Below are 12,743 nucleotides of genomic sequence, written 5' to 3' on the forward strand. Positions count from 1 at the left end.
TTCTTTCTAGGCTAACATGCACCCCCACTGACACACACACACACACACACACACACACACACACACACACACACACACACACACACACACACACACACACACACACACACACACACACCTGCAATCCGCCTACACACGCACTGTTGCACTATTAATGTCCCCGGCTTTTACCATCTGTTAGCTTCTCTGTATCTTTATTATTTCTAACTGTTTACTTTTTGTCTTTTTCAGGGGCCGGTGTGATCAACTTTGATGGACTGGGTGTGATCTCATATCGTTTTAAGGTACTGCATTAGTTACTTGGTATTGTTGTTCTTTTTAAATCACAATAACAAGATGATTCTAGTCTTAAATATTAACAAATAGCAATGTTATGGGAGATCTGGGAGAGTGAAGGCGCTCTTGTTTCGCAGTAAATTAAAGAAAGTTTGTTTTCATATTTTCTTTCTACGTTTCTTTAGCTGTAAAAAAGCCACCTGTGGTGTTTTCCCGCTCTGTGGGGTTCATGTGGTTTTCTCACTTCTGTGCAGGTGAAGAAGATGAAGATCATCAAAGATGTGATCGCACTGAGGTTCAAGACGTCAGAGAGTGAGGGAGTGATTCTCCACGGGGAGGGCCAGCAGGGGGACTACATCACTCTGGAGCTGCGCATGGCCAAGCTGCTGATGCAGATCAACCTGGGTCAGAAACACTCTTTTGTTTTGACAAAGAAATGCAAAGGAAGGCTGACCCTCTTGCTACGATATTTGTAATGTAGCTGACTTAGTATTACATTATTGTAGACTTTTTTGGAAGTCATAACTCTTGTAAATACAACTCTTGCAGTGGTGATAAGTCTAAAGCCAAGCTATACACAGTACTGCTCTGATCCTTGGATTGCCTTTAGTCGAATGAAACAATTTGAAAGGTCATAAGAATAATAGCATCATTATAGGCTTAGCAATAACGCTAAACTTTTGTAATCTAAATGAATGCCCTGCCTCTCAATACGTTCAATCCATAAGTGCGTGCACATCACTCTCCGTCCACCAGCTGTGGTGCTGACAGCTCTCTGTAACCTTTAATCATGCCTCACACACACACACACACGCACACGCACGCACGCACGCACGCACACACACACACACACACACACACACACACACACACACACACACACACACACACACACACACACACACACACACACACACACGCACAACCACTGCAGTGACGCACTCCCATAGACCTGTAGTAACAACCGACTGCACTTTCAGGTGGGATAATATTGGCAGGAAAAAGCATATTCAATTTGAATCAGCTTGTGAACCTTCATATATTCAATAGTTGTGAATAAATACATAAAAATGTGCACATTTTTCAGGAAACCTATGTATAGGTCAATTTACCTTTTGCCTTGCCAGAGAACTCTCATACAAATGTAGTCCTTAAGATGCCCAGAATGTATCTAATGATAGTGTTTAGAACAAAAGGAAATTCCTCTGTCACATCTGATATATTTCTGTAACATATCATTATTATGTTAATTGCAGGCAGTAATCAGTACGGCTCCATCCTGGGTCACACCTCTGTGACCACCGGCAGCCTCCTGGACGACAACCACTGGCACTCAGTGGTGATCGAACGCTACCGACGTAACGTCAACTTCACTCTGGACCGACACACTCAGCACTTCAGGACCAACGGAGAGTTTGACCACCTCGATTTGGACTATGAGGTATGAGGCCCTCAGAGGCGTGGATGTGAATAAAATATGTACTTTCCCCTTTGAATTACATGAAGGAAATAATCCAACACAAAAGCATAATGGCATACAAATGCATTGAACAGATGACTGGGAGATTATATGCGTTAGCTACAGCTGTACAAAGCTTTTGCTACTTAACTGCACACACTACATCTATTTCTTTATAAGGCATATCCGCTTGACATCATCAAACCTTTGGGTGTCGAAGGATTCAACAGGTGTTCATTGATAGGCAGTCATGAGCTCAATTATGAGAAAGGAACCGGCAGAGTGTGGAAGAAGCTAAAATGTCAGCCGATGTATTCAGCTACCTCAGATCTGCCTGAGTGATGATTGTAAGTGTGATGGTTTTGCTACTGTAGGAACAAATGATAAGGTAAGCAGGGCGTCAAAGTGCAGGGCAAAGCCACCATTTTTTGTCATTTTCCATGTTTTATTTGGTAATTTCCTGGCTCCAAACAAAACTGCTTGTGCAAAGGTGAAGCGGGGTTGGTGCTTGTGTGAGATTGCATGCATTACTGGGACAAAACCATTGCAGGAATGTGACAATGTGCTGTCATGCCTGTGTATTTCTGCAGGTTAATGATCATGAGGAAATGCAATTGGTTATTACAGATGGGTGGCATGTATGTAGGTGGTCAAGAGACATTTGACTTTGCATGACTGTGCATATCACTCTAAATTAGAGAGACAGTTTTTTAGGATAGTAAAGTCCTATAAAAAGTTGTGGAAAATAACAGATATTACACACATATTGGACTGCTATAATTAAAGATACATGAGGCTTTTCAAATATGTATTAACTAGCCTGTTAGCTGTTACAACATGACTCTAACCAGCATGTCAGCAGCCCTGAGCACTGACACACACACATCGCTGACTCATCTTCTTCTCAGGTGATATTTTAGTCCCATCCTAGTTTGGAAGGATATTTATGTGAATATGTACAACACTGATATTTGGCTGTGAGGCTCTAAACTCATGCCTTCACAGAAGGAAACTCAATAACACCAGCTTCCCCTCTAGGTTAACTTCTGCTCACAGCCTACAAGTGGAAGCAGGGGTGGAAGTGATGGAGCTTCAAGCAGAAAGTCAGAGCAGCCGTACAGCTTTAAAAAAGAGACGAGCACGCCATATGGAGTGTAGCGATGCACTTTAGCAGTCTCCCTGAACCAGCTCGCAGGCGTCCTTTCATTAATGTTTGAGCTGTTGTGATTTTTGGAACATAATGATTGAGGTGAGGATTCTTGTTCAGGAGCCTTGGGCAGTTCTTATATTCAGCACAACATGCTGAATATCTGCTGAGGTGAGCAGTTCTCAGATCAAATCTAAACCCTCCAAAAGCACTGTCCGATCATTTCAAACTGTTACGATAGGATGGAAGAACTCACACAGAGGCAGGATAAGTTTAAGGAGGTTTAATGCAGGTCAACAGGGACTGGTGGGTGAGTGGAAAGGGGAAGATGGTTAACCAAGGCAGGCATGAAGGCGGATGATCCTGAGGCACAGGGGGAAAGAAGAGTTAAAGTCTGACTGGGAATCCACACAACTACAAGTACTCAGATTTAACTAGACGAGCGAGGCCTGAAGGAAGTGACTACCACAGGGGAGGAGACAAAGACCGGCACAGAGAGGAAGAGGTAGAGGAGCCGGCGATGTGCTGCAGAGATTATGAGCTGATTGCAGGAGTGTTGGAGGAGCAGGGAGAGTGAGAGGGGTGAGGAGAAGATTGATAGCAGTGCAGGTTGAGCAGGGATATAGGAGCCAGGAGAGTGAGAGCAAGAGAACACCCACACACACACACACACACACACACACACACACACACTCAGGAGAGCAGAGAACACACAGGGGAGGTGGGAAACACAAAATGAATATACTGGAGTCTGCCCTGGCTGTGACTAAACCCAGTGGGGACAATGGCTAAGGTTGGATTGTCTTTTCTGCTTATGAAGGTTTCTATTAAGGGGAAAATACCCCTACGTTTTCAAGCTGCAGCCATGCTCAGAGTTGGTTGAATTCTCTAAATGCTTCAATGCTTCCTTTCTTATCTCCTTTAACATAGGAAAGTGCTGTCACGCAATTCCTTGGAATATATATAGGCAAAAAATGATTACCTATAAAACCACGTCCAATGTTTTATCTCCACTTGATCTCAGTGTTCCACCAGTTTCCCTATCCTTATGCCCTTCTGTTTTCACAAATGCTTTTTAAACACATTCTCATCACTGGTGGTACTGCAGCTAGGCCTTCTCGCCTGCACAGTGCATTGATAACACAGGATATTGGTTTTAGCCTGGGCTATAATGCAAATCCATAAAACTCACATAATTAATGTCTTTCAGTAATGGAATGCAAAGAGTTCAGCTAACAATACTTAAAACAGGAAATTGATTTTGGATTGCATAATGGCCATGAAATGCATCCCTGTGTGGAGCTTAGAATGGTTATAGGCCTATGTGTGTATGCGACTATGCGTACGTTTGTGTGTGTGTGTGCATTACTATGTCTGTGTGTGACCTCTAGCAGGTATTGCTGATATGGCTGATCGGTTCCCGTGCCAAATAGGAGACTGACAAATAGGGCAAGACAAAGCACAGTCCAATTCAACTGACACTGTTGAATTAGGGGTTTTCAGGGAAATCTATATAACAGGAGGATTTGTGTGTGTGTGTGTTTTTTAGTGTGTGTGTGTGTGTTTTTAGTGCATGTGTTTGTGTGTAAAATGGATCCTGTGCAGTGTTATTGCGTGGCTGGGTCTCTCCACACATAGAGAAATTGTGACAAGCTTTTACTCAAAGTACCACTGTACTCCAACTAGTGTGTGTGTGTGTGTGTGTGTGTGTGTGTGTGTGTGTGTGTGTGTGTGTGTGTGTGTGTGTGTGTGTGTGTGTGTGTGTGTGTGTGTGTGTGTGTGTGTGTGTGTGTGTGTGTGTGTGTGTGTGTGTGAGTGTGAGTGTGAGTGTGTGTGTGTGTGTGTGTGTGTGTGTGTGTGTGTGTGTGTGTGTGTGTGTGTGTGTGTGTGTGTGTGTGTGTTGTTCCTATTTAAGCCTGTAGAGTAAATGTCTGGATCCATTTGTGTCCACCCTTGGCAGTAATTACTAAGACTGCTGGATCGTCACTGCAGACACATACAATAACACACACACACACACACACACACACACACACACACACACACACACACACACACACATAGACGGACACATATCGACTGGTAATTGCACATCAACTTGGATTCGCTAAGGGCTATGTCTGAAAAAAAACACATGTTCTCAAACACAAAAATATGCACGCATTTTACATTCTCATCAGCTGTGTGTCCTTCAGTGCTTCCCAGCAGATGTTTATTAGCCTCTCCTCTCATCACATCTGCTCCTCACACACCGCCCCTTCCTTTGATGCTTTCACTGCTCCAGCAGTCATATTGTATTAATATATATCATGCACATATGCTGATATCAAGGTGTTTGGTTAAAAAGTAATTATATTAGGGTTTGTCGGTTGTGTCCTTGTTATGCAGACCAAATATGCTGGGATTTAATGTTTGTTTGACACTAACTGTCCTACATATAATATCAGAGGAGTGACTGAATCTGAACTGGCTGGCTCGACTCAATAATAAAATCGGTACAAGGTAGTTTTTGTAGTGAGTTTATTTAACACACATTTAATCAGAAGTGGCAAACTCAATGCTGTACACGTCAAGGATTTCAGTAAAAAAAAAGTACATATCCTATGAAGGGGGTATTTCATGTGGAAGAATGAAACGGCACTATCTCTTTTCCTTTGGTAAGTATGGCACCTTATGCATAAGGAAGAAATAAAGCATTAAGGTATAGCCAATGTATTTTTCTCCCCAACTCTCATACAAAAACAATGAATAATCTCTATTGGCATGGTATGTGAATGTTGCTACTGTACTCCCTTGGAAATGGCTAAACATACATTTGGCAATATTCTCCAAGTAAGGTTGGAAGCAAATGAATGATACAAAATCCTTATGTGTATTTTTCCCCTCTGTTCTTCCCCAGTTGAGTTTTGGTGGGAATGCCGTACAGTGGAAAGCCCGTTGGAGCCGGGAGGAAGAACTTTAAAGGCTGCATGGAGAGCATCAACTACAACGGAGACAACATCACAGACCTGGCCCGCAGGAAGAAGATAGACACGTCCAGCTTTGTAAGAGAAATGTGCCGTTACGAACTGTAACTATAAATCTAAAATGCTTGAAATAACATGCTCACACAGCAGCTGAAAACTGAACATGCTCATTATTGTCACACTAAGTCTGTATCTGACCTGAGTGAGAGGGCAAATTATTCACCGTACCCAAATAGTTGAACAGATTCATAATTAATCAGATACATCCGACCCCTCAGTGGCCTCTCCGTGTGTTTGCCTCCTGTCGTCGTGCTCTCTCTCCATATCTGTGTGCCATTTTACTGCAACCTATAACGACCTAATTCCACTGCAACCACTGGAACAGTTTGTTTTCAACACATATACAGAATAAGCAACCTTTTAGATGCTTTACTTAACAAATCCATGCACGGTATCTTGATAATTACTGGTGTAAGTCCAGCACATTCCCAAAAAAATCCCAAAGAGTGGATTGCGGGCTCTGATAGCAACATGAGTTTAGCATTACTTCCAATCCGTCCAAACATGCCGGTAAAGCTCTGCAGCTAAGTGTAATTTACCCTTCTTTGCTTCTGACTGCAATCGTCCATGTAGCAGAGTATTATCAATACATTTGCCCCAAAACACAGAAGCAGAACAATAGGCAGAGAAAAATATAAATAAATAATGACACAGTGAGTTTTAATAAACCATGATCTCTGGAAAGTCTGGGCGTGACCCTCCGTATTAATGCACTTCAGTAACCACAATTTCCTCTAAAGAAGCTCATCATTTCACTGTTAATGTGTTTGGCTATTAGCTCTGATGAGCCTCATTTGCATAGAAAAGGGACAATGCTGCACCAAATGTATGCATATTACCTTTTCAAACACGTTCAAATAGCACAGGATCAGGGAGACACTATTAAGGGGAGCATGTCACATTGTGCAGATACTTTAAGAACAATTTGTCCTTGTGCAGGGCTAGCAGCCACAAAAGCCGCCATCATTTGTTTGGTTTAAGTGTCTTGCCATCCTTCAGATTAGTTTTACAACAAGATTTGATAGACTTTAAAGCAAGTGCTTCTCAAAGTGTGGTCCGCGGACCACTGGTGGTCCGTGACCGCCCCCTAGTGGTCTGTGAGTATATTGGTAACATTTCACATTTGAAATAAATAAGTTTTCCGCACTCTCGCGGGAATATCTCTGCAATGGAGCGAGCTTAAGTTTCACTTTCGATTGCATAATATAGCCCAGCGCAACACCTTCGTCACACATGTTGCCACCTGTTTGTACAATTTCCAGGTGATTTGTAATCTGTTCTAGAAAAACTATGTGTTTTGGGATATATGTGGAGTTTGGTGGTCCGCGAGTGTTTTTTTATTGGTTAAGTGTCCTTGGTATGAAAAAGTTTGAGAAACACTGACACGTCTTCCTTAACAGGTGAGAGCCAGTCTATCAAGTACAATCTCTAGTGAACTGATATAACAAATAGAGACACTAATCAAGTTCGTTAAAGCTGCACCTCTAATTCAATCTGATGACTAGCGCCGCCTTTCATTTCTAATCAAAACAGATCTGCTCTCAAATCACACAAACAGACAGAGGCAATCAGGAATCATCTATAGATGGTAAGGCAGCTCAATAGTGTGCGCTTGCTAATGATTTGATTAAAAGCACACGTTTGGAGAAGCTTGAAGGTAATTAGTCCCTAAAATCCACAGTAGTGTTTGTTTTTGCCTGCACACACACATCAGCGAGGTTACTGTTCAACCCTGGTTTTAAAGAAGAGGAGACATTATTCTGATGCTTACAAGCAACATCAGTCTTTGAATGTAGCTTCAATGGAGCATCCGAAGGTTAGCGTGCAGGAGATTCAAAGCAACAAAGGCCTGGATAATAAAAACACGATTTCCTAAAGTGTTGAGGCTTTTAAAAAGTCCAAACAACTTCCCACACTCAAGGGATCAGCTTTATTTTCGCTCTGAAGACCAATTCATAACTTTGAATGACCTCTCTTTGCCGGTGTCTCCACAGCGCAACCTGTCCTTCTCCTGCATGGAGACACACTCCTTCCCGGTGTTCTTCAACGCCACCAGCTTCCTGCAGCTGCCGGGACGAGCCAATCACGACACTTTATCTGTCAGCTTCCAGTTTCGTACCTGGAACCCCGAAGGGCTCCTCTTGTTCAGTAATCTGGACGACGGCACGCTGGAGATCTCTCTGGAGGACAGCAAGGTGGGGGTTCATCTCAACATGACGCAGGAGACCGGAAACCAGCGAGTCGACCTATCATCAGGTGAGTCTGTCTACAGGTACACACACATTAAGACACAACACACAACTTAAGTGAGAAGCCAATTAGTTTAACAAATAAATCCACAATCATTACCAAGTCGTGATGCCTGTCCCTGTTGTATTTCCTGTTGAATTCAAAGTATTACTCCGACACAAAACAAGAATAATGTTGGCGTTTCACTGAAAATCCATGCATACAGGGTTGGAATCTGGACAGCTAAATAGCTTTCTTACATATTCTATTTGCATAGGGTTATTTTAAAGCTTGTTTGGTACAGTTAGATCATGTCTATATTTGGAAACTTGCTGGAGAAGTTCACCAGCATTCGCATACAGGAAGTGCACTTACTGTTGAATTGAATTGATTTATTTAAAACAAGGGACAGTGTACATTAATGAACATATTAAACACACGTAAAAGTACTCGAATTAGTCAAAAGGCTAGTTTTCATCGATAGTCCCTTTGCCAGATGGTGATAGACATCCTAAAAGCAATAATAAAAATACCACAACATTGTTATACCATTGTACATATTTACAATAGATGACATCACTGAATACAGATAAGAGCAAGTCATGATAATAAATAAAACATTTACAATACACACTCATACACACACCCACACATCAGTGCTGACACTGTTGGTTTTCAATGAGCCACTTTGTAACACTGTGCTTGAATGTGTAGTAGGATGAGGACTCTCTTATTGGTTGTGGTATTGAATTCCATTGATGGGATGCGTGGAATGAAAAGACAGCCTGGCTGAATGCGCTGTTCCTAAATGGGATGGTGCAGTCTCCCCTAGCCGCACCTCTAGTAGCCCTGGTTGAGGTGGGCTTTAGGCTGATGCAGCCAGCCAGAGGAGGAGGAGCCAACCCACGAGTGATCTTATAAACTAAGCAGATGTTTTTGTAAACTATGAGATTTTTCCCAGTTGAACAGATTATACTTTTTAACAATGTGACAATGATGATACCGGAATGGCTTTTTGTCTAGTGTTTTGAGTGCTTGTTTATACAGTGATTCCAGTGGCCTTAGAGCTGTAGAATGAGCACTAGACCAGCTGATCAGACAGTAGTTGATGTGGGAGAGGACCATTGAGTGAAGGTATAGCTTAGCTGCTGCAGATGATAGGAAGTTTCTAATGTATCTGTAATTTGACAGATTGAACTTTACTTTATTGTAGACCTTTTTGATATGGGTTTTGAAATTGAGGTTTGTGTCAATATGTACTCCTAAGTACTTGTACTCCGAGACAACCTGAAGTCTCCTTCCAGAAAATAAAACATCTTGTTTTGTTATAATGCTTTGGCCCTTGGAGAAGAACATACACACTGTCTTTGAGACATTTGGTTGCAAACAATTATTGTTAAGCCAGGATGTAATATTCTCCAACACATCAGTGACCGTGGTAGCAGCCTCTCCTGCGGCTTTGCCATGAGTAAAAACAACTGTATCATCAGCATACATTAATACATCACATTCTCCACACACAGAAGGCAGATCATTTATGTACATACTAAACAGGATTGGGCCCAATACAGAGCCCTGCGGTACTCCAGTTGACAAACATAGTGCACTAGATTTATGGTTCTCAATTTGAACAATTTGTGTTACTGCCAATTGTTTTAGACTTTTTAACTCTCTTATTCTTTACTCATTATTCTACTTAAATATAACGATTTTGACACTTTTCCAGTCAATCAAATACTTTTTTAATACTTTTTTTTCAACATGTGTTGCTTGTTGTGGCATGCTAATCAACAAATGTACAATTCAAACTAGGGATATGTAAGACAATTGTCACATTTAGGCATGCTTAAATACTTATATAAGTAATAATAACATAAGTTATTAGAGTATGATTTCAGCCAAAGTGCAATGACCGCCTGGTTTCATATTTAAATGAAATGCTGTAGAACAATTAACATTTTCAAAATCACACTGAAATGCACAGAAATGTTTTAAGAAGAACTATTTTTTCCATTCTTCCTATCCTACGCGTCTATTATACCCTCCCTTAAATGGTACATCCTACCTCTCCTCCCATCTCCCCCCCCTTCTTTCTCTTTCCTTAGACATACTCATTTATTCTGTCCTGTGCTGCTTTAATAGGCCATTATGCCCAGGGGTAGGGATTATTACAGAGTCACCCTCTAGGCTAATTGGGCTTGAGCCTGCGATTACATCACTATTACTGGAATGTGCAGCCGCCCAAACACAGACTCACACGCACAAACACACTTCGTCTGATTCTGTTATTTGCATCTCAGAAAGGAAGCCACACTGGCTCCGATGACACAGTGGGAGCACGGTACACTTGTAATGAAATGCTTAGTCCCTCCTAATGCAAATAGACACTGGCAGATGTGCACACACTAAGGAGAGAGAGAGGATCATATGGAGACTACACAATCCAGTTTTCTTCTCCCAGTGGGGATAGATTGCTTATGAAGCTATTTAGTGACAGCTTATTCCCATATAATCTCGCATCTGCTGCAAGGTAGAACCAGCCTGAAATACTCCACTGATCTGCAACCCTGCAGGATGGAGACATTAATGACCAGATATATGTTTTTAAGGTAATATCGAATCAAATAACTTGCTTTAGAGTGAAGTGGTTGCAAGCTCTTGAGTTTCAATAAGAATGAGAACCCTAGTTTGCGGCTATTTGTACAAAATAGCAGAGAGCTGAGTGCACTAAGATAAATACATGAATGACCATATATGTGTTATGCACCTCGGAAATGTTTTGTAGCGTTTAAAGCTTTCTATATGTTGTTCTCATGAATATCAAATCTTTGAACCGAAGGAATATCAAGCACTATAGTTTCCAATAAGAAGGGGCACAATATTTAGCAGCATGCATGTAGTTTTTCCTGCTGTTTTGTACAAAATATCAGTGAGATTGAATCACTGAGAGCCTAACAAAACATCTAACAAGCCAAACAGACCCAGAGAGTTGTTTTTCTCAGGAGTTGGAGGATAAAACCAAGGCGAAAAAACAAAATAATGTCTGGCATTTCACAAAAAACACTGCCTGTCTCACTCTGTCTAGTGCTTAAGTATAAGAAAAATTACCTCCACACTACCAGCTTGTAATTTCCGAAGGGTTTTCTGCAAAGCCAAGTGAAAAAAAAGCGAGGGTTGGATGAAGGATAGGAGCTGGAAAATGAAAGCTTCATGTCTAATGGCAGAAAAACCCACCTGAATATCTCTTCATAACCTCATTCTGTCCATGGTGGGTCCCAGCTCATTAAAGGTCATTTTTCTCTATGAATGAGAGCTATGGGTATACAGTCGACATGACCTGGTACTAGAAACACACACAAACTGTTCAAAGTGTGTGTGTGTGTGTGTGTGTGTGGTGTGTGTGTGGGTGTGTGTGCGTGTGTGTGTGTAGAGGTGTATGTGCGTGTAGAGGTGTGTGTGTGTGTGGGTGGGTGTGTGTGCGTGTGTGTGTAGAGGTGTGTGTGCGCGCGTGTGTCCATGTGCATTATGTAAGTACTTAATTGTGATTCCTGCAGGGACTCTGATCTAATTTTTCCATCTATTTGCTTTTACTTACTCATTAACTCTCTTCTCTTCTGTTCTCATCACTCATGTGTTAGTTTTATTAAACGCCTTGGTTATAGAGGGGCCGGAAAGTGTTGCCTTCATGGCCGAACAGAAGCAACAAAACATGTTTTCATGTGCCCAAAAAACAAATCAAGCTCCTATTTTCCACATTACATCCCATGCACTAAACCAACGCCGGTGAAAACACTCTTTATTTACCTGATGCTGATAGCAGGTGAGTGTCGGTATGATTGTGTGTTTTGAGGATGTTTTTTTCTCATCATCCTTTTGATTAATTATCAAATGATTTGGCACCTGCATTGTTTCCATGGAAACGATATTCGACTGTCTCTGGTGCTTTTGCAGGGACGAATACATCTAATTTCCTAAGAGCTTGTTGAGGAAATGTGTTTTTCGCACTCCTGTTACAAACACAAGTATTAGTAGTTATAATTAATGTTGAAGAGTCATTCAATATGTAATATAGCTTCAAGAAAGAAACAAATGATGTAGCATTTTTTCTTTATTGTTCTCCTTTTTTGTTATCAAGGAATATAATTACAATGAATCTTGATTAATAAAATAAAAGATAAAAAACATTGAAAAGGTTTCCCAAATTGAGATCAATAAAGTGTTACATGTTGGTGTAGCTTCAAGAAAAACACATACAAATTGTATTCATCCCCTTCTTTAGACAATGAAAAGAAACAAAATATATTTTTTCTTTATCAATTACTTTTCTAAATTCCCTTCAATACTTGTGTATAACCTGCATGTTATTATTGAATCTGCTTTGTGTGTAATGTCTTTCCCCTCTTACATACAAAAGCTTTATGATATGCTGGAATAACTCAATCATCTGTTTCATTACGTTTTGCATTAACTCCTTTCTGTATTATTTCTGTAAAGCGGCCTTTTTTATACCTATTGGGCAATGTACCATCCAAATCATTCTCGGTGAGACTGAAGCGAGGCTCATTGCAAAATAAGACAAAGCCACAGCGTAAACTGTCGGATTCAG

The 12,743-nt window shown here is 41.1% G+C and overlaps 1 protein-coding gene across 1 annotated transcript in view; it reads left to right on the forward strand.

Annotated features, from left to right (window-relative positions):
* The window catches only part of cntnap2a (contactin associated protein 2a), a gene marked incomplete at its 3' end in the record, with an annotated part of 152,886 nt that overhangs the window by 107,057 nt on the left and 33,086 nt on the right, over positions 1-12,743 (forward strand). The window contains 6 exon segments of the mRNA XM_034224931.1: positions 232-284; positions 531-681; positions 1,533-1,717; positions 5,782-5,793; positions 5,795-5,926; positions 7,903-8,164. Coding sequence (XP_034080822.1) covers positions 232-284; positions 531-681; positions 1,533-1,717; positions 5,782-5,793; positions 5,795-5,926; positions 7,903-8,164 — 795 coding nt within the window.

The sequence above is a fragment of the Gymnodraco acuticeps genome, unplaced genomic scaffold (genome assembly GCF_902827175.1).
Source record: "Gymnodraco acuticeps unplaced genomic scaffold, fGymAcu1.1, whole genome shotgun sequence".
Taxonomy (NCBI): Eukaryota; Metazoa; Chordata; class Actinopteri; order Perciformes; family Bathydraconidae; genus Gymnodraco; species Gymnodraco acuticeps.